Genomic DNA, 22,132 nt, shown 5'->3' with positions numbered 1-22,132 from the left:
GCGCAGCTGCAGGAGCCTCCGGAGCCGCGTGCGCGCGTGCGCGGAGGGGGCGGGGCAGGCGGCGCGGGTCGCGAGGGCCTTTCCCACACCTCGCGCCTCCCCTGCGGTCCCAGCTCCCCGTGTGCCCTAGCCTGACCCACGTGTGCAGACACGCGCGCCTGTGTGTGTGTAGCCGGCAGACCTTGTGCCCAGGTCGGACAGGCCCCGTGGGCACAGGGGGCGGCGGCCAGCTGGACAGCGGCCGCGCTTCTTTCCCCTCCAGTCTTCCCCAGCACTTTCCTCTGGGGAGGTTTCCTTGGGTCGTGGTACCTCCAGCCATTCCCCTCCCCTCCCCTCCCGCCCCCTTCTCTCCCCGGAAAGAGGCCAGCACCTTGCGATGAAGGTTCTGGTTCACCCCGGCTCCGGAGCCCTTGACATTTAGCGAGGCTCGCGGCGCACTGGTGTAGGCACCAGGCAGAACGCTAATCCCATTAAAGCTGTGGTGTCATCCGGGAGGGAGGCTGCCCCCCGCAGTCCTCGCGTTCATTGGCCGAATGCAAACCAGGGGGCGGGGCCGAGGGCCGGGGAGGGGGCTCCGGAGATTTCGGAGTCGGGAGTCGGGCCGGGATTTCGCAGGGGTAGCCCAGCGGTTGAAGCTGCGGCGGATCCCTCGGCACTGCCCGCCGCGCGGCCGGGCAGCCCAGGGCCGGGGGCAGCTCCGCAAAGTCGCGGGGCGAGAGGAGGCGGGCGCCCGCCAAGTGGCCGGGCCGGGCCGGGCTGGGACGGGGAGAGGAGTGCCGGGGAGCCCGGAGCCGGGCGCCCGGGTGCCTCGCGTGGAGCTGCGGTGCGCCCAGGAGGCGAGCCGACGCTCGGGAGCGAGCAAGCAAATCGCTGCCTCCCCAAAGACTCTAAGTTACGCAGGCCAGCCGGTTCCCGGGGAGCGCGCGTGGAGCCGCGCCGCGCCGCGCCGCAGAGCCCTCCCGGGCCGGCCGGCGAGAAGCGGGGCGCCGGCACCCCCAGCGCGGGGTCCGGCCGGCAGTGCGCCCCGGGACTGAGCGACGGCGTGCGAGGCTCCTCCGACCCGCCCGCAGCCCGCACCCGACTCGGGCGCTCCCTCCGTGCCACTCCGGGAGCGATGCCCCCCGCCCCCCGCGCCCCCCGGGAGCGACGCGAGCATGGAGAAGTCGAGTAGCGAGGATTCTTCGATCCACCGGAGTCCATCTTTGGACAGCAAGGACTCGGACTTTGCCAAGCCGTCCACCTCGGGCCGCCCGTTCGGCCGCGGCTTCACGGCCGGCGCCTTCTACGGCACCGCGGGCTCCCGCGGCCAGAGCCGCGCCGAGGCTGGCGTGAAGACCGACAAGTACAATGCGCCCAAAGGCAGCAAGTACGTGGTGTTTTACCTGGACCTGTCCTTTGTTCTCCTCCTAGAATTTAAGAAGTGCAACATGGCCAGAGGCTGCCTCTGCTGCTTGAAGTACACGATGTTCCTCTTCAATCTGATATTCTGGGTAAGTCCTTCCCAGTATCTCTCCTTGGTCTCCTCTCTTCTTTGCTTAAGCACGATACCCTCTTCCCCTTCAGAGCTGCATTGCTCTGCTCTCTGCACAGCGGTAAGTGGGTTTTAAAAAACCGTTCCCCCGGCCCCCGCCCCCCCGCCCCCACTTTCATTCATCTTTCTCTTCCCTTCTCTCTCCTTGGTGGCTGAGTGGAGGCTGCAACTTGCCTGTCTTCCAGGAGAGACTTGTTCTCCTGGGAGGCTGCTGAAGTTTGCCGCCACCTTCTCCCCCTGTAAGAAACCCGTGCCCCCAACTGGGAAATGTGTAGAAATAGGTGTGGTGTCGGAATTTTTAGCAGCTGTGACCTTGAGTTGAATTCAAGCAGAAGTGCGGACGGTTTTCCGAGTTTTTTCTTGTATTCCTCCTGAACATGCACGAACACAGTCTGCGGCACTTTATGGGCGTGAGATGGGGGGAGTGGTAGAGGTCACGCCCTCCTGATCCTTTCAGTGAATCCCAGGAAAAGGAGAAGGAGCCCCTATCCCAGGCCGAGGGGCCCGCTCGCTGGCCTGCAGCTCTGCCCCCGAGTTAGGGCTTGTGTGGAGAGGGGGGTGTGGGAGGGATGCTGCCATCGGGTGGCCGCAGCTGCTTTTGAGGGATTGCAGTGGACTGGGCAGGGAGCGGGCCGGCCATGTGCTCCCGCCGTGGGACCCAGAGCCTGGAAGGGACAAAGGGAGTGCCCCATCCTTGGTGAGAGAGGAGGTTCTAGAGAAGGTGCCAGTGGGTGCGGCAGCTCGGAACTGTGCTCAGTCCCCTGTTATTCTGCCCCTGTGTGCCCCTGTGCACGAGAAATACTAGGCGAATTTGAAAACTTCTTAAATGCGTGTCTAACTCTTCCGTCATCCCAACTTCTGCCTCTGCCTTTCTTCTCTGGAGCCCAGACGCAGTCAGCACAGATGTTTGGCCCTGCCCCAGGGCTGTCCTCCTCCCTTGTGGAGGCTGTCCACTGCCCATGGTCCAGGAGGAGCATGGGGCAGGAGAGTCACCCAGTGCGGGGGGCTGCGTGTGGCGTGCTTTGGTGTTCAGTGCTTGTGTGAACTGACCCACTTTAACTGAGAAGCGTTCGTGGGTGTGTATGGGTGGGTGACTTTTCCCGGGGAAGGGGAGAGCTCAGGCCTGGGCTGGAGGGAGACGGGGCTCTGGCCTTGGCTCCGCATCAGCTCTTTGTGTGACCTTGGGCAAATCACTTTATCCCTAAGGACTGGGTTTCCTTTCCAGTCCAATGTGGGGGGCGGTCGTGATGGTCCCCCTCACAGCCTCGCCTCCTTAGTTAGGGACGTCCTGCCTCCTTACCTTCTCTCTGGGGAGGGAGCCCCCTTCCCTTTTCTTCCGAGGAGCCTGGTCTGAGATCTTTTGAGTAGGATTTCCCCAGGTCTGGGTCTGGGCCACTGCTGGTAAGATGTTACCTGTCCTGTGGTGAGGATTTTGTGGAAATTGGGGCAGATCCGCTGGAATGTCAGGAACGATCTTGTGGCTGCCTCTGGGCAAGTCCTCCTGGCCCTCTGGCTCGTTTGCCAGCATCCGTGTCAGCCAAGCACTGGTGTGTGTTTGTCTGGGGCCTGCGGATTTCCATGAATGCTGCCCATTCATTGTGCACGGCTTCCCTCTCTGTCCTTGTTCACAGTCTCCGCCTACCTTTCTGCCTTTCTGCCTCGCCCCACTCTTACTAGACAGACCCTCCTGGGATGCTCGGTGCCCTGGCCAGTACCTCCCACTCAGACGCGCTCCTCCCCGCCCCCACCCCGCCACCTGCTGGCCAGAGTAGGTATAACCGCGTGTGCCGCCTCTTTTTTTCTCCGGGCGTTTGGGGACCTCCCCACGCGCTAGCTAGTGCTGTGGTCTGTGCCCTGCACCTGGAAGGCACTGGTTGTGTGTTTGTGAGTGAATGAAGGGAAGGTCAGCGCAGTAAACCCACACATGTGGTAGGGATTCCCAATCCCACCTGACAGGAAAGAGAAGTTAGTTCTCAAACTTGCCAGCGATGAAGGCTGTCCTGGCGCCTTAGCTGTGGGGTGACGAGTGACTTTCTCTCTTCCGGTGGTTAATGAACCGGTCAGTGGAATGGCCTTCCTTTTTGGTTATAGTGAGAGAACTTACTCTTCCTAATAAGAAAGTACCTACCCCCTCTCTCCTACCCGGCAAGGACTCGATTTCTTCTAGCCTCTGACTTTGCTGGCTACGTAATATTTTCAGAATTCCCACAACATGCTATGAGCTGGGAAAAATTCTGAGTCTCAGAGACCCAGTTCTTTCATGCTTGTAGCGTATGGGATGATGAAATGAGGCCTAGACCTTAGGAGAGATGGAAAATTCAGCAGAAGAGAGACGGATGCTTGTGTGTGTGAGAGTGTTGGCCGCTGCGTTTCTTGGCAGGTAGACGAGCAGGTGTAGCCAGGACTTGGGCTTGCGCGTCCCTGTACCCCAGTCCAGCAAAGGCTTCCTGCGGGAGGTGCTTGGGCCTGAAATAGAAGGAGCAGTGGAGGGAAGAGCCAACTCGGAAGAGAAGGAGCGAAGGCGGGTGGTGGTGTTGGTGAGGCAGGACCTCTGGAGACCCCTGCTGCTTCCCAGGGCATCAGGGAGGCAAGGACAGACGTGAGTGAGAGGGTGGGTGCGAGGAGGGTCAGCGCCAAGCCCTCTGGGACCCAGAGCAATTGTTAGGAATTATGTAGCCATGACTTTCTAGTGTCATGGCTCAGAGCCCAAAAGGAGGCTTTCCTGAGGCATTAGAGTTGAACCTGCGGCCTGTAATCAATAGGTTGAGATCTCCCCATGGATCCTGAAGCCTACCTGGTCGTTCTCCAAACCCACCGCTGCGGCCACACCGCCTGCCTCCCGGGAGCCCGCTGGGAGGAGTCCCGCTGCCAGGAGAGGTGCAGCTGTCTCACACTGCAGCCCCTCGCAGGCCTGAGCGGGCCTGGCTCCTCGCCACTGGGTGGAGCTTCTAGGGTACTGGTGTTGGCGGGGGCCCGGGTGACATCACCGGGGGCAGGATGGAGGCGGAGCTGTGCGCTGGCCTACCCCCCACCCCCTTCCGAGGAAAGGGCAGGTGCCTTGCAGGCTGCTGGGCGCCTAACTGTGGGGGGGAGGGGATGGCGTCCAGGTCTGCCCCTGGCACTGCTGCCTAGAGCCAGCTGGTGCTAGCCAGGTTGGCGCCCAGGGCAGCGTTTCTGAGGGCCTGACATAGACGGTGGGGTAGAGGTCAGCCTGCCTGAATGAGCCCCACCTCCTCTGTGCCCATGCACGCCCCACCCGGATCCTCAAAGAGAATGCTGGCTTTCCAGGTGGGTGCGAAATGAGCTGGCACAGAAGTTTCCCTATGCTGAGGGGCCTGTCCCCCAGCAATCCAGCCGCCCCAGCTATCTCTCCTCGTCTCAGCCCCATCTCTCAGTCCTCCTGGGACCATCTGGTGGAATACTCCAGGCAGAGATTAAGCGAAGCTAAGCCCCTCAAGGAGGGCACAGAAGGCTCAGAGCTTTCAACTCTGAGTATCGGGGCGAGCTCTGAGTGCTGGGGGCCTTTGTCCCTTTCTCGGGACGGCAAATCGTGATCCCATCCCACCTCCTCCCAACCCAAATTTGGCTCCTATCTGATGGGGGCAGTGGTGGGAGTAGGGCTGGCGTGGCTAGTGTAATTGCCACTCAGAATAATGGTCACTTTGCATGTTCACCAGCAGAGCTGTCCCATCACTTTAAATCATGGCTGGCAGAGCAGCGACATTCTGGCCTCACCTGGAAGTCTATTCCTTGTGGATTGGTCTCTTAAGAAAGGCCAATTAGCCAAGGAGGCAGCGTTCAGGGTGCCTGCTGGGGCAGGAGAAGGGCTGGCGCAGGGCTGCGTGCGCCGGGTGTCGGGCGGGCACCCTGATTAACTTCCCCTACGTGGGGGCAGGCATTCGCGGCCTGGCCCCTCTCGGGCCGCTCACTCTGCCTCTGGGTGCGGGCAGCGTGGTCACGGCTCTCCAGTCACCTTGGAGGCATGCGTTTGGTACTGGCTTGGCCGCCAGTGGATGCCGTAGCCGCCCTGTGTCCGTGAAGCCCAGGATAGGGTCTGGTACAATCCGGGCTGGGCGGCCTGGGGTGTCCTGAGTCTGTGGGCTGCCTTCTGTCTGGGAACGGAAGTCGTGAGTGGGCTGAGGGGTCAGAACAGAGTCCCAACAGGAGATACAGGCCAAGCTGGGCAGCAAGAGGCACGTACGTAGAGGCTTCCCAAAGGCTCCGGCTGGCTCCCAGAGGGCGGCTACACGTGGGGCCTGATCCTTGGGGTGGGTCAGGCCTGGCTCTGCTCAGGGAGGGGGGCTGATGCCCCGAGACCCGGGAATGTGGCCGTGAGGGAATGCCGGCTCTGTGTTCGCTTCCTTTCCAAAGCATTAAAAATTAAACTTCCTTGTCTTGATATCTATTTTTAAATCATGTCAGAGCCAGCATTGGTGTCAGTCAAGAGGGGGTGGGGAGGAGGAGGGCAGGGAAGAGAGAGTTCCGCTGAAACGGGGGGGAGTGCTGTCACCCCTGTGGGGAAGGGGCTGCAGGCCTGCCCCCCCTCCCGCTGTCCTGAGGAGCACAGAAAAAGCCACAGGCCTCCTCCCCCGGCCTCCGCGGAGGATGGGGCCTCGCCCTCCCCTGCCTCCTTGTGCCTGGCTGCCCTTGGCCGAACTTGGCGGCGGGCTGTGGGCCTCACTGGGCTGCAGGGTCCCAATCGAGCCGCTTCACTCATGCCACAAGTATTTCCTGAATGCCCGCTGCGTGCGCAGGAGCCTGCAGCGCTGAGGACCGGCTGACTGGGCTCGCACAGGGCAGATCAGCTTTCCCGGGCCAGGAAGTCGTGGATGGGGAGGTCACCTGGCCCGTCCTCCCCCAGGCACCAGAACACGGAGCCCCCCTCCCCCTCCGCAGCACCCTGGGCCGGGGCAGCGGCAGGCCTGGACTCAGCGTCCGTCCTGGGGCCCTGACTTGACCTGTCCTTCCCTTCCCCCACGCCGTGTGATGGCTGTCTCGCTCCCTCTAAAATGTTTGCGTCCATCAGAAATAAAGGGGAGGAAAAACAGCCTGTTTCTTTTAGGAGCATCTGAGTTTGGAAAAAAGAATTCGTGAGTTGTGTCTTTTCTGTTTCTTCTTACGGAAAGGGCTGAGTGGGCGCTCTGTGGCTAGTGTGCGCTAGGTGCATTTATCGAGCACCTGCTGTTAGCCAGGTCCCTGGGAGCAGTCAGGTGCATAAACAGATAATGACACTTCTGGGCAGTAAGTGCTCAGTCGAGCTTCTAAGTAGAGTAATTAATACTGCTTAATAGAGACGAGATACAGAGATGACAGTGACAGCTGGACTTGGAAGGATGGATAGGAGTTTGCTGGATAGATGCGGATGGGGTTCCGGGCCGGGGAGAAGGGTGATCCAGACTGAGCCTCCTGCATGTGTGCAGTGAGCCGAACATAGGGAACAAAGGGCGGTGTGAGCCTGGTGGTGCCAGCCGAGGGCGGCTTTCTGGTGAGTTTGGCCTGTGTTCCGAGGACGAGATGCTGGGGCTGCCGCTAGGTTTGTCACCGGGGCTCTGCAGAACGGGATGCTTTGCTTTTCGGGCAGTGACCCCCGAGACAGGTCTTGCGGTGCCGCTCGGGCTGCAAGCTGTCGCTGTCGCTGATGCAGCTTACGGAGACGCCCGGCCGCTCCCCTTCGGCTGCCATGTACCTGCTTCCGTGGTTCCAGTTAGCAAGCTCTGAGGCTGAGGCAAACCCATCGGGCAGAGTTAAGTCTTCTGAGCCAGCTTTGTCGCTGCTCACGTGTGAAAGCTAGTCTGCCGGCAGGAGTCGGGGAGGGGGGGGAGGGGGGCATTGGGGCAGGGACATGACAAGTGGCACGTGGAGGGGTGAGCAGCTCGGGGTGGAGAAGGGGCTCTCACCCCCCACCCCTCGCTCTTCCTCCCCCAGCCCCAGGACCTCAGGGGGCCTGAAATCTCTTTTAACGTGGTCGGTCCGTGCTTCCATTTGGATGGGTTCTGCCGTCTCCTCCCTCGGGCCCTGGCAGGCCTCCTGAGAGGCTGTAGGAAGGCCCTGGAAGGGAAGGCCACAGGGTTTCAACTCCTCTTCCGAGTGTGGGCAGCTCAGTACCACGCAGGAGGCCGGGTTAGGTGGCTGGTGCGGGGGTGACTGCCTTCAGGGAGCTTCCCATCCGTTCCGGGGCTCTTCCCTAGTGTGTAGGTTCGAATCACCCAGGCAGCTGTGTACACGGGCAGAGGCCACTGTGCCCCTTGACCTACGACCTACTGACTCGGAGCGCGCAGGAATGAGGCCTGCGTTGTGAAGCGTTCCTACCCCTCCTGGTGCCTGGGCTTCCTCACGTGTGACAGTATCACCTATCCTGCAGGGCTGTTGCCAGGGGCCCAGGTGAGGCGGTGTGTGCATGACACAGGTCCGCTTCTTAGCGGGATGCTGGCACGCCGGACTCAGTGACCAGTGGTTGCAGGTGTTGTCACTGCCCTCCTGCAGTGACCGCATGGACCCCCAGGGAGCCCCCCACAGTGAGTCAGGTGCCCAGGGCTGGCGTGACAGTGCTGGGCGGGGCTTTGGAGCCAGGACGGAGCTCCAGATGTCTTGTTAGGCTGGGGTGAGTACCACGTCCTCTGGTCTCAGGGACACGTGGTAGAAATGGGGAGGCGGCTCTGTGGGAACGGAGGATGGGGTGGAAGGCAGTGAGGGAGGGCCGGGGTCTCGGACGCTGGGGCCTGCAGCTGCCCTGCCACACTGCACTCTTCTCGGTTGGGCCACGCCCTCCCCTACCTCCCTTTGTTCCTGGTGCCATGAATCGGGCCGGCTGGGCCTGTGGTCACATGGCAGGGTCCCATGGTCCTCTGCCCTGGGCGCTCCAAGGGCAGGTCACGGCGCACACTCCGGGTTGGGCTCTGCTGGGCAGCTTGGCTGTGACCTGAGCTGACAAAAGACAGGCAACTAGGGCCTCCAGGTCACTTTACTAACCAGAAAAATGGTTAAAACTTAAAACTTTTTTCAAATAGCAGACTATATCATATTTAAATTCATATAAAGATGTGTATAACGAACGTGTGCCCACCATGTAGTTTAAGGAGTGAAACGTCATCTGCACCTGCGAAGCCTCTGTGTGGTCCTCCCTGGTCCCGCCCCCGCATCCTGCCTGGAGAGAACCATTCTCCTTACGTTTCGTGTTCAGTGTATTTCTTTACGGTGTGTGTGCATCCTTAAACGCCACATCGCTTGGCTTGGCTTGTTTTTAAGCTTTGGTAGTTGGAAGCCTTCTGAATCTTTAAAATTCAGCGTTACGTTTATTGATTCATCCGTGTTGATATGTGTGATGATGGTGCGTTTATTTTTGCTGCTCCATGGGATTCCGTTATGTGTGTGTGCAGCAGTGTATTCTTCTGGTGATGACATTTGGGTTATTTCCTTCTTTGCAAACATGCTTCTGGAGACGTTCTTGAATAAGCCTCCTGGTGCACATATGCCAGAGCGTCTCTAGGGCCTCGCTTCTGAACGTGTCTCTGGAGGAGCAGCTCTTTCCTTCCGGTCTTTGGACAGGGCTCTGCTGTGCGTGACCGGTACCCAGCTCCAGCCGGAGGTGACCCCACTGCATCCCCGAGCTTGTTGATCGTGCACTTGAATGTTCTGGCCATGTCAAATTGCTATAAAGTTCCTCAGCGTTGAGCCAGTCCGTGGGCCACACGTGGAGAGCTGCTTTAGGAAACAGCAAGGATTGGCATTGATGAGTTTCAGAATACTTGCATTTCCACTTTATTGGAGAATGACAGATTATTTTCCAGACTGGAAACATCAGTTGACACTTCCCCCAGTGGAATGGCAATTGAAAATGGAAAGTTTGGGGCATTTTCCGATACGGTGGGTGTAAAATGCTGTGTTATGTTTTCAATTTGCATTTCTCTGATTATTAGTCAACCTCTTTTCATAGGTTTATCAGCCATTCTTTTCTCTTCTGTGACTGCCGCTTGATGTTTTCGTCCATTTTCCTGTAGAGTTGTTTGCTTTTTCTTCCTAATTTTTAGGAGTTTTATCTCTGTTCTGGGTACTCATCCGTTGTCCGCTAAGTGTACCACAAACACCCTTGACAGCTTCCGGTTTGTAGCTTGTCTTTTCACTTTCTTCAGAGGTCTTTTGATAAACAACTTCTTTAAATGAATGTAGTCAAACTTATCAGTCTCTTTTCTTTGTGAGATGGTGCTTTTTATGTATTATCTGCCGTAACATCTCAGGGGCATCTTTATGTCCCTGGTAATAGGACAGTGCTTTTGTCACAACATAATAGACGCTCATATTCATGAGGTCTGAATGAATGAATGCATGATCAAAGACGAGTCCCTGTATTTATTTCTGAAGGCTTTACTTTTCATATTTAAGTGCTTCGTAGCTCTGGGATGTATATCTGCGTGCGATGTGAGCAGGGCCCTGACTCCTCTCTCCCCTTGTCACAGCAGCTGCCTGAGCCCCCCCAGCTGGCCAGGCCCCTTCTCCCCCACTGGTGGGTACCTTGCACCTTTCCCTGTGCTACACTGTCTGAATTACGGCCCCTTTGTAACAAGTCTCCGTAAGTGGTAGGGCAAGTCCGTTCATCTCATGCTTTTCAAGAATGCTTGGGCTATTCTCGGCCCTTTGTTCTTTTGTGTAAGTTTTGGAATCAGTTTGTCTAGTTTCACCAAAAATCAATCCATCAACCCCACCCCCCAGCCCTGGTGGTATTTTGATTGTCCTTTCATTGAATCTCTTGATCAACTTGGGGAGAATCGCCATCTTTGTGTTTGCATTCATGAATATAAAGTGTATTCTCAACGTGCATTTCTGTTCACGGACGTGGTTTACTCCACGTATTAGGCCTCTAATGTTCTCCGTGAGGGTCTTACGCGTTTTCCGCTGAGTGCAGACTTTTGATCCTTCATCCTTTGCCACGGGTGGCTCTGGTGTGAGGGATGACGGGGCGGCGGCTATGAAAGGAACAGTGAAAGAGGGAAAGTAGGGTTAGAGTCTCCTCTGGGAGAAGAGGAGCTGAGGGAACCCCAAAACCAAACACCACTCAGTCCCTGGTGCCTGTCCAGGGGCTCCACGTGGCCCGTGCTTGACTCAGGCGGGGGTGTGCGTGTCTCCCTCCAGCTGCTGTCCTCCCCCCGGGCAGGGAGGCCCTTTCAGAAGTCTCAGAGCGCAGGACCCTGTGGTCCAGAGTAGAAGCAGAAGGGGTGGGGCCGGGGGCAGCCGGTGTGTGTCTGTCTCTGTGTGAAGATGCTGTGATAGCACAGAGGGCGGGGCAAGTTCCTGAGAGTTTTTACAATGGCCCCACTGCGTGGCATGCGGTTCCCTGGGCAGGGATCGAACCCACGCCCCCGGCAGTGGAAGCGTGGAGTCTTAACCACTGGACCGCCAGGGAGGTTCCCCTGAGGGTTGTTAAAATAGCCTCGTGTTCCACTGGACTGGTTCTGCGCTTGCATCTTCCCCAAGGTACCCAAATTGTACGTTCTCAGAGCTTCCCCCCATACGCACACATACAGTTATGCGTGCACGTGTGTGTACAAACCGAATGCGGTATTTATGTACAAACGTGTGCGTATGCCGTGTGACTATGTAAGCAGCCAAAACACATCTGTAGTGTAAGTATGTGCGCATACATTTATACATACATGAACATGTATATTTAGAGATTCCCTCCAAGTGTGTGTGACCTTGGGTGTAAGCTGGCATCTTCATCTAAGCAGCTCACGTTCTAGATGGATTCTGTGCGAGCTGAGGCTCCCAGATTGCAAGCACCACACACCAGGCAGGGCTAACTCAGAAGCACAGACTGTATCTCCCCGTTCATCTCTCTGTCTGTGAGCAGTTCCCAGCAGTGTCAGTGGCATCTGGGGGCAAATCACTTGAGCAGACGTGTCTTACTTTTGCCGGCCCAGCTTTCTTTCCCCTTCTCTGGGTACCCGCACCCCTGTTTTTCTCTCCGTGGGTCTTTCAGTATCTATGAAGGATACCAGGTGAGCGCACAGGCTAGGAGGGAAGGCTGAGCCGCAGGCCACACATGGGCCAGGGACCAGGGTGCTCCGGGGGTCCGGTGCCAGGACGATGGTGAGCTTGACCCCGTGGACTCCGTCAGGATGCGTCAGCTCCTGCCGCTTTGGCCCGTGGATCTCACTCGTCGAGATCCAAGAGACTCAATATCTGGGAGGGAGTCTGGCTGGTCACGAGCCCAGCCCTTGGGCAGGGGTGAGCAGAGCACCCTGCTTGACGGGACAGGGCCATCTGCACTGGGGAGGAGGAGAATATCCTCAAGAAAAACGGGTGCTGATACCAAACGAAGGGGAGGGCAAAATGGTGGATGAAGTGTTTGCCCCCCAATGCCAGATGCTGCTGCTGCTGGGACTTGCTCATCCCCTGAGATGTACCTGCCCCACTTCCTGGAGAGACAGGGAGGGAGCAGGTGGGGAAGCGAGACCCAGGGCGGTGGAGCAGCTGCTGCCTCGTCCAGCGGCCCTGGTTCTGTTCACATGGCCACGCCAACTGCCTCTGCTGGTGAGATGGGCAGCCTGGGCGCTCCTCTGTGTGCCCAGCGCCTGGCTGTGCCACCCAGGTGTGTGTGAGTCGCTCAGGGGTAGGTGTTCTGGGTTCCCCAGAGGAGGCCACTCTTCGGGGCATCTCCCAGCAAAGCACACTCCTGGATCCTAGCCAGTCAGCCCCTTTCCACACCCCTCCCCGGTGACCACCACCGGGCAGAGGCCCGGCCAGCCAATGCTCTGGGGTGTGCCTGCTGGGCCGCGCTGTTCCTTTAGCCCTGCCCTGGGTTGTCCTGACCTTCCTCGGTGCTGAGTCCCTGGATTCCCCAAAATGTGTCCTCAGTGATGGGCCCTGGTTCGCTAACCCTCAGGCTGGCCCGGCAAGGGGGAGGCACGTGAGAAGGGGGGCCCGAGCCAGCAGGGTGCAAACCTGGAGCAGGACCCTGGGAAGGAGGGGAGCATGGAGGAGGAGGAGGTCCTCCACAGGGTGCCTGCCTGCGGGCACCCCTCGTGGGGGAGGGGACCCTGCGTTGAGTGCCTGCCGTGTCTGGGGACGGAGCTGGGTGTTCTCCTGACCCTGGTGGGCGGTGTCAGCGTGTCCGTGTCCAGCCCCTGCCGTCTGTCTTCTGAGGACAGCAGGCTTGACGGAGAAAGCAGGTCTCGGAGTAGATGAGGGCCAGAAAGGACAGGGCTCCAGGACCCGGAGGATGGGAGGTGTACTGCTAGGGAGAAGGCAGGGCAGGAGGACAGTCACGAGAAGGTTCTGGATGAGAGGGGATGGGGGGAGCATGGAGGACGAGGGGGCAGGAAAAAGAAGGTGGTATGGGGCTTCCCTGGTGGTGCAGTGGTTGAGAGTCCACCTGCCGATGCAGGGGATGCGGGTTTGTGCCCCGGTCCGGGAAGATCCCACATGCCGCGGAGCGGCTGGGCCCGTGAGCCATGGCTGCTGAGCCTGCGCGTCCGGAGCCTGTGCTCCGCAACGGGAGAGGCCACAACAGTGAGAGGCCCGCGTACTGCAAAAAAAAAAAAAAAAAAAGAAGGTGGTATGGAAGACGGAGAAGAGGCTAGTAATGCATAGGGCTTGAAGCAGAGTGTGATGGGCAAGGACTTGCTCCCTGGCACATTCCATGGTAGCCAGCGGACGGTAGAGACTGCAGGTGGCAGGTTTGGAGAACAGGTGAATGTGGCCTGGCCCACAGACTCCAACGCCCCTTTGCAGGGGGCTCTAAGGAAAGGGCGGCTGCTGGCAGGACCTTCCCGAGCCTTCTGTGCTGGAGCGGCGGCCCCAGGGTTCTCTCTGGGGGCGGTCATGTGTGTTCCCAGGCCCAACCGTGCTCCCCGCCTGTGGGCAAGAGCGAGTGACAGCTTGTCAGGCCGATGAGCCTGGGCCCTGGGCAAGAGATCTTTGATGTCTGAGTCATTTAGGACACGAGTCCTGACTGGGCCCTGAGGCCTGGGGACCCTCGGGGGGCCGGGGGAAGGAACGTGGATGCAGTCAGAAGAGCTGAGCGCACAAGGTGCTTGATTCGTTACCATTTATGGCAGCTAAGAGAGTGGTGCAGGCCCGCCCCCTCCCCTCCGCCTCAAGCCCCCCTCTGCCTGCCCCTTTCTCAGCCTGCCTGATGGGAGGAGGGGCGTCTGTGTGGAAAGCGCACGCTGAGCTGAGAGCTGTGGGAGGACTGGCAGGATCCTCGCCTCCCTCGTGGGTGGAGGCGCCTCACATCTTACTGCGGCTGGGTGGGCAGGGCGGGGCAGCCCCTCCAGCAGCCTGCGGGATCCTAGTGGGCCCGGCCACCAAGCCTGCGTTTCCTCCCCGTTCCACAACCGAAGCGCCGAGTTCCGCTTCTCATGGAACACGTGCACCAGTTAGCTCTTCATGTTGCACCTGGGATCCAGGTGGGAGCGTGGGAAAGAGCAGCGCGTGGTCACAGAGCCCTGGGTTCTAGCCCCAGCAGTTGCTAACTGGCTGTGTGACCCTGGACAAGTTACTTGCCCTCTCTGGGCCTGAGTTTCCACATCTGCACGATGGTAGACTTGGACCAGCTCACCTGGGAGCCCCTTTCGGGCTGTGACATCTGTGATTTTTCTTCATTTCTTTTGCTCCCTTTGTGTTTTCAAAGAGCTGGTGATTCTTCAGATGCTCTATCTTCCTCTTCCTCTTGGGTGGAGTGAGGGACCAGGGATGGAGTTCTTTACATCTCACAAGTGGGGACACTGAGGCCACAGTGAGGGAGGACCCATCAGGCAGGACTGGGTGTGTCCTCCCTGTGCTGGAACTTGCTCTCTGAGTCTCATCAAACTGCCCCAGGTTCTGCTCCGCCTCGGGTTTCCCGGCCGCGAGCTGGGCCCAGGCACAGGGGCTCTGGCTTCCATGGCCCACCCGAGGGCAGGAAGAGATGGGAGTCTGGCTGGGCATTCAGCCACAGCAGCCCCCGCTTCCCTGCCTGGGAGGGCTGTCCCCACCAAGCAGGTAACGAGGGGCGGGCTGCTTTATTCAGCGCCCCCAGTGCCGCGTCTGACACCCAGCGTGCTGTGCGGCTCCCTTCCTGTTGTTAGAAAGACACCTTAAAGACGACTGTTCCAACTGCACCCGCCAGCACTAGGAAGGGCTTTCTTTTCCCTCGTGGTTCCCCAGCCCCTGCTCCTCCAGGCCTCCGCCTCCAGCTTCCGTCTCTCCCTCTGCCCGCTTCCATAGCCCCGGCACCTCCCCATCCAGCCGTACTTGCAGCCGCTGCCTTTGAGAAAACAAACAAACAAACATCCCCCCACCAACTCACAGCTCCAGGCTGTGATGCTGTCCCTTCCTTGTGAACACAGGGACTGTCCCGCTCCCCCACTGGAAAGGACACATGCAGTTTCACTTCCCGCCGCCCACCACCGCTGGCGGCGGCTCCCCTTCCTCTGAGCCCCTCCTCTGTCCTTCTGACTTTGTCGTGAGGGCTGCGGGCTCGCGTGGAAAGAGGCTTGACGGGAGTGCGGGTTCCCCTCGCAGCCCTGCCTTGGCTTTCCTGCGGGGACTTCAGCTTCTCATCTGCAAGATGGGGATAAACCTTGACTCTTGGCTGGCCAGCCGGGGAGAGTTGTCCGGAGGACACACTGAGGTGTTTGGGAAGGTCTCTGAAGTCTGTAAAGGGAGATGCTGATGTAAACTGGGATGACTGTCGTGTTCTTTCTGTAACTTCCCGTGGTGCTGTGTCCGTGTTTCCATTTCAGGGTGGGCCCGAAGGCCTGCAGTGGGTGTTCCCTGAGGCATTTCACCCTCCAGGCAGCCTCGCTGTGTGGTCCTGGTTCCCGCAGGCCGCCTGCCCAGGTGCCCACGGAGGCTGACACCTCAGCAGAGCCCGCTCGAGGCTACCCGCGCAGTGGGGTGTCGGGCGGGAGCCCCCTCCGACCTCCCCGAGGCTCTGCGCTGAGTCAGAGGGGAGAAGGTGGGCCGGACCGGGAGCAGCTGCAAGCGCCGGAGAGAGCTGCTCTGTCACGCTGGTTCAGGCTCCTGGCTGCTGTCAGGGGTCCTAAGAGCACAGTGGGATACCCTGTGTGTCCCAGGATCACAGAGCATGGACCCTGTGACCCAGGGCTGCTGGAGGAGCCTCCCGGGCAGGCCCTTTTCTGGCGGCCCTGAGTCTGCACTGGGACTGGCGGGAGTTTGGGTGCATTTGCTTCTTGGCTTTAACTGCCCCTTGGGGATGTGCCACCCGGGCTTCTGTCCTCTGCTGGACAGAGCCACTGGCTTGCGCTTCAACCGTGGGTAGTGGAGGTAGGTTTCGGGGGCAGGATGCTCGCCCACGTCGCTGTGGACCCACACGAGGGGACCAGGACCCTTTCCCTCCCACCCCGGGCACTCACACCAGGGCAGGTGGGTCTGGGGGCGGGGCGGGGCGGGGGGCAGCTTCTCCAAGCTCGTCCTCCCCGTTTTGTAGTGTCTTGGAGGCACCCGAAGCACGTCTTCCCCTTAGAGCATCAAAGGCCTTAGTTTGCTTTTGGGGAGGCTGAGTCGTAGGGGAGGCGTCACGTCAGGGGTCCAGGCCACACCAGGAATCAATGAAGCCCGCCTGGCTGCGCTGGAGCCACGGGCACCACACCCGAGTAGGCAGGGAACCCGAGTATATTAGGTGGGTCAGGAGGTGGCCTGGCTTCCAGGGTGGGTGGGTCCCTGAGGGGTCAGCTGCTGCCCCTTGCCTGCTTCCACTGAAGTCCACTGTGGGCCGGTCTCTCCAGGGAGCTGCGGGCGTCCTGGGGGAACGTGGACCTCCTTTGCCAAGGCCCTGACCTCCAGCCTTTAGACAGACACCCATGGCCCCTTGCTTCAGGGGGCTCTGAGGATCATTCTGGATCCTCGTGAAATTCCAGGCCAGGCCGCTACCCCAAGGGCCCACTGTCCTGGGGGGTGGCTAGGCTGCCAGAATGCGCCTCTGAACCAGGGTTGGAGGAAGGGGAAGGGGCAGAGGGCATCCTCTTGCCTTGCCGCTTAGCTTGCTGGAGTTATTTTTCTGTGTCTTTCTCTGTCTGGTGTTGCCAAACTTCTATTCGTGCCTTTCTCCCTCTGGGTTTTTGTTTTTGTTTTTTTGTTTTTTTGTTTTTTTTGCGGTACGCGAGCCTCTCGCTCCGGACGCGCAGGCTCAGCGGCCATGGCTCACGGGCCCAGCCGCTCCGCGGCATGTGGGATCTTCCCAGACCGGGGCATGAACCCGTGTGCCCTGCATCGGCAGGCGGACTCTCAACCACTGCGCCACCAGGGAAGCCCTCCCTCTGGGTTCTTATCACCTGGATATTAGGAGGTATTGGGAGGTGAGCCTCCACGCTCCCCTGGTGCCACCCCTAAGCTGGAATTCCGGGACCTAGATGAAGGCAGACCTGGAGCCTTCTGGGAAGGCATCTTGCGTCCCCTGATGGAGATGCCCACTGCCCAGCTTGGGGACGACTTAGGTCTTGCATTCCCGGTGATGGAGAAGGCAGTGACCCCACCACATCCAGACACCATCCAGACACCACATTCTCTGGTGTCTCCCACATCACCGAGGCAGCGGTGAGGAGCCCCATTTGGGTGGGTGGCCTGGTCTTTGGGAGGGGTGAAGGGTGACCGCCGCTCCAGACCTCACGCGTCCTTGCAGACACTTTTCTCTCCCTTTCCCTTGCCCCAGGGAATTGGGGGTGGGGAGAAAAAAGTCAGAACACACAGAGGGGGACTTGTTCTGGCCTCAGCTGTCTCCTGCCTGCATCCCTGTGCCCACCCTTCTCGCCTGCCGCCCACTTATCCCCCTCCCCTCCTTCCAGGCCTCCCTAGCTGCCCAGGTGGAGGTAAAAGGTACCATGGTGGGAAGGGCACCGGCTTCAGAGACACACAGGTGGGTTTGATTCCTGGCATCACCGCCACCTGTTTACACGAACCTGACCTCCTCATCTGTCACATGGCTCGGGAGTAACCGAAACACTGTCTGAAGAGTGCTCAGCCCGTTGTCCCGCACACGATGGGCGTGTTGGGTCCAGGTGGGGTGTGTGTGGGCAGCTGGCCGACGTGGGGAGCGTATGTTCAGAACTGGTTTGGGGGGCCCGGTCGCTGTTCTCGGCCACCTTCCCCAGCTGGGCCCTCCTTAACTCTAGGCTTTGCTTTGGCGCTCTCTCCAGCTGCATGAGGGGCGTCATTCTGTGCCTCCCACCCCTCCCCCAGCTCCTTCAGGGCGGGAGGACGAGGCTAGGTGAGGAGTGAGTCCAGCCGCCCAGGGCTCTGAGAGGCGGAGGAAATCGAAGGTGGGGTTCTGGGCTTTTAGGATGCTCTCCAGGGACTCAGTGTTTAAACTGGAGTTGAAACCTCTCCGAGCTCTTGAGAGGGGGGCCGGGAGGAGGCCCTGGGGCCTGCATCAGCCGGAGCAGCCGGGACCTGGGTGGGCAGGGGAGGGTCTGGGATGGGCAGCGGCTTGCCCACCTGGCCTTGACGGCGGGTCTGAAGCCTGCCTGTGGGGAGACTGGGCGCCCCACCGAGGGTCTCAGCAGAGACCGAGCGAAAGAGGAGAGCAGGGCCTGGGAAGGGAGAAGGAGAGGAAAGGGAAGAAGGGCAGGACGGAGCAGGCCCGGGCCAGCCAGGGTGGGGCGGGGGAGGGGGCTGGTGGGAGGGGCCACCCCGTGGGCGGGGCCTGCGGGCGGGCCGGGCGGGCAGACGCGGCCAAGCCCGCAGGTAGGATCGCCGGGGGCCATGTCTGCTGCCCCTTCCTCTGCGCGGTGGTGAACACGTCTTCGTCACCAGCTGCCTGTGCTCAGCGGCGCTCGCTCTCCGCTGCCAGTAACAAACGCGGGTGGCTGGATCTGGGTCATCAAAAAAACAACCTGGCCTTCCTTGTCTTCCTTTACCTCGGGCAGCCCGTGCACTGGAGTGGAGGTGGGACCCCAGGGAGGGGCCGGAGGCACCGGCGCCACGGTGGACGTGTTGGCTGTCAGGGCCACTCAGCCAGCCTGGCAGCCGCTGTGCTGACTGTCCGAGTTGTGTGGTTGTGAAGCGAAGGCCCCAAACGGAGAGGGATGTGCTGGAGATGAGGGGTTTCCCCTCCCACTGGCGGCCGTGGTGGCGGCCGCGAGCGTGGGCTCAGGGTCAGACGCTGTGATCCAGCGAGGCGGCTCGGCCGACTCGGGGGCTGTCGGCTGGGTCTGCAGGGGGTGTCTTGGCACCGCACGAGGAACGGAGCTGCTGCGTGGTTGGTTGTCGCTATTTTGTTGTCTCTGATGAGGAGCCGCTCTGTTTGCTCAGCCTCAGGCCCTGAGCTGGGCTGAGCGCCTGACCAGGACTGAGCTCCCGGAGGCGGGCGTCGGGAGAGACGTCCTGACTTCTGCCGGGCGGGAGCAAAGGAGCAGCCAGGCCGGCAGCCTCTTAAACGGAGACCCCTCTTAAGGCTATAGAGGCTGGTTAGTACATCTCGCTCTGGGATCTAGGATTACGGCCCAGAAGGGGGAGGTGGCAGGGACGAATTCGAGGTACCCACAGCAGCTGTCACTTCTGGGAGCTCCCACCACGCTGGACCCTGGTCTGAGCACCCACCTGTGTTGAACCTTGTCTGGCTGATTCCAGAGCCTTCCATGCTCCTGACCACTGTGTTGCCCTTTACTGTGCCAGGCTGGTGATGGACCAGGGCATGTGACTTAGCGTGAAACTCTCAGGGCTGGCAAGACCCTGGGCCTCTTCCCAGATCCCCTCCAGGGGTCTGGGTGGGCGGGCGGCCCCTGGCCGACAGGCGGCAAGTCCCACCACCGCATACCCTCCTGGTGGGCGCTCAGGGTCTGGGCCTGGCGGCCTGTGCACGGCACAGAGCAGCTCAGCAGATGTGGGCAGAGGTGCCTCTTTGGAGCAGGCAGAGGTGGTCAGGCTGAACCTGGCTGTTTGCTGGGAGTGGGGAGTGTGGGGGGGCAGTCTGTGGAGGAATCTGATGCTGGTGTTTTCCTGGGACTGACATAGCCCCGCTGTCCTGGCCTGTGGGGTCACTGCCTCCCTGTGATGTGGGACCACTCCCTGCCCCCTGGGGACGAGCACACCAGGCTGCTGGCGGAGGGGCCCAGGTGGGAAGGGTTTTGTCCCTCAGAGGACAGGCCGTGCTCATTATAGATCTTGGATAAGGAACGTGCTGGCCTTTGCCCGTGGCTCCCGACTCTGGAGCCATCCTTAACCTGTTGCTTTTTTCCTAAGATGCAGAGAGATATTTCAAGTTGCCTTTTATGGCTCTGGGACAGGAGAGCCCTGGGACTGGTCAGCGGGCTGACCTTTTGCAAGTTTGCTGGCTGTTGGTGGGAGGAGGGGAGACAACACGGGTCATGGGGCTGCTTCACTGCGAGCACAGGTGGGGCTTCCCAGGGCTCCCTGGTGGCCTCTCATCAGGACCACTCGCTAGGTCTCTCACCCCATCCATTACTCCTCCTTCCCTCGTTCATTCGTTCATTCACGCCTTCATTCAAACACCTACTTATGCAGGGATGAGACACAGACCTTGTCTCGTCATGACCAGACTGCCTTGACACCCGGAGACATTGTTTTGTATTAAAGGGAAATATTAAAGAAGGCTGAGCAACTGATCGAAGCTTTCCCTTTTTTTTTTTAGTTTTTTAAAAAATATTTATTTATTTGGTTGCGCCGGGCCTTAGTTACAGCAGGCGGGCTCCTTAGTTGTGGCATGCAGGTGGGATCTAGTTCCCTGACCAGGGATCGAACCCAGACCCCCTGCATTGGGAGCACGGAGTCTTAACCACTGTGCCACCAGGGACGTCCCTTTTTTTTTTAGTTTTGATAAAACTTAATTTAATAACATTATCACTAGGACATTCAATGCACTTATTATTACATTTCCTTTAAAATTTTTATTGGAGTATAGTTGCTTTACCATGTGGTGTTCGTTTCTGTTGTACAGCAAATGCTTTACAATGTGGTGTTCGTTTCTGTTGTACAGCAAATGAATCAGCTATAGGTATACATATATCCCCTCTTTTTTGGATTTCCTTCCCATTTAGGTCACCACAGAACATTGAGTAGAGTTCCCTGTGCTATACAGTCGGTTCTCATTAGTTATCTATTTTATATATAGTATCAATAGTATATATATGTCGATCCCAATCTCCCAATTCATCCCACTCCCCCACTTTCCCCCCTTCGTGTCCATACATTTGTTCTCTACGTCTGTGTCTCTATTTCTGCTTTGCAAATAGGTTCATCTGTACCATTTTTCTACATTCCACATATAAGCGATATTAAACGATATTTGTTTTTCTCTTTCTGACTTACTTCACTCTGTATGACAGTCTCCAGGTCCATCCATGTCTCTACAAATAACCCAATTTTGTTCCTTTTTACGGTTGAGTAATATTCCATTGTATACATGTACCACATCTTTATCCATTCATTCCTCTGTCGATGGACATTTAGACATTGTTTAGAGCAGTTTTAGGTTTGCAGCAAAACTGAGTGGAAGGTTAAAGACAGTTCTCACATACCTTCTGCCCCCAACCCTATGAAGTCTCCCCACTATCAGTGTCCCAGAGCAGTACACTTATTACAATCAATGAACTTACTTTGACACACCTTTGTCACCCAAAGTCCATCATTTACATTGGAGTTCACCCTTGTTGTTGTACATTCTGTAGGTCTGACAGCTGTACCATGAAAGGTATCCACTGTTACAGTGTGACACAGAATAGCTTCACTGCCCTACAACTCCCCTGTGTTCTACCTATACACGCGAAGCTTTCCTTCGGACGTGGTAAAACGCGTTGTTTAAGGACATCACACACCGAATGAGAGTGTGTTGGAAAGAAAGCAGCAGCGTCTCCGGTGCTCTGTTTCCTTAGAGCTGCCCAGGGCCCTTTGCCATCTTCTCCTGACAGTTCTTCCAATAAACGGCTATCGAACTTCTAGGCTGCCCCAGACACAGCTCTGGGCTGTGCCCCGCTGGGATGCAGGGGGCGGGGCACAGCCCTGGGAAGAGGAGGTGTGAACGGGATCCCCACTTCCTGCACACAGGGTGCTGGCTCCGGCCCAGGTGAAGCTTGCTTGGCCTTGGGCGGAACTGGTACTTCCAGCGTCAGGAACGGCCGCAGCTGGCGGGCTCGGCGGCCCTGCTGGGTTGGCCTGTGACGGCAGCAGAGGGAAGGGAGCCAGGTCCCGCACATGCCTACCGGCCCGGGCCTTGCCCTTGCCAGGTGAAGAGGCCCTCCCAGCACCGCGGAGCCACGTCTGGATGAGTCACAGGGGTCTTGGCTCTTGGCAGTCTTTCCCGAGCCTGATGCCGCCCAGAGGTGATCCTGGTCAGCTCGTGTGGGGCCTTGTTTGCTTTATGGCTCACTTCGTGTTCTGGCTCTGTCACCCACGTTCCTGCCAAGAGCGTGCCGAGTCCAGGGCCCTTTCTCCGGTGGGCCCTCAGGAAATAGTAATTGGCAGTTGAGGACCAGAGACTCTGGTTCACCGGTGCTGGCCTCCGGGTCCTTGTTCTCCCACGATTTATAGCTCTCTTCTTTTTTTTTTTTAAATGTATTTATTTTATTTATTTATTTTTATTTGCGTTGGTTCTTCGTTGCTGCACGCGGGCTTTCTCTAGTTGCGGTGAGCTGGGGCTACTCTTCATTG

The 22,132-nt window shown here is 58.8% G+C and overlaps 1 protein-coding gene across 2 annotated transcripts in view; it reads left to right on the top strand.

Moving 5' to 3' along the window:
* Positions 1-22,132, top strand: part of TSPAN9 (tetraspanin 9) — a 181,472-nt gene that overhangs the window by 103,563 nt on the left and 55,777 nt on the right. The window contains exon 3 of one of the 2 annotated variants that reach the window (XM_079938100.1): positions 1,411-1,490. In XM_079938100.1, coding sequence (XP_079794226.1) covers positions 1,428-1,490 — 63 coding nt within the window. In that variant the 5' untranslated portion in view covers positions 1,411-1,427. Of the gene's footprint in view, positions 1-722; positions 1,491-22,132 lie in introns of those variants that run through there. The other variant, XM_079938099.1, reaches the window with a different exon arrangement.

The sequence above is a fragment of the Stenella coeruleoalba genome (genome assembly GCF_951394435.1).
Source record: "Stenella coeruleoalba genome assembly, chromosome: 11".
Taxonomy (NCBI): domain Eukaryota; kingdom Metazoa; phylum Chordata; class Mammalia; order Artiodactyla; family Delphinidae; genus Stenella; species Stenella coeruleoalba.
This window is presented reverse-complemented; position numbering and strand designations above follow the sequence as displayed.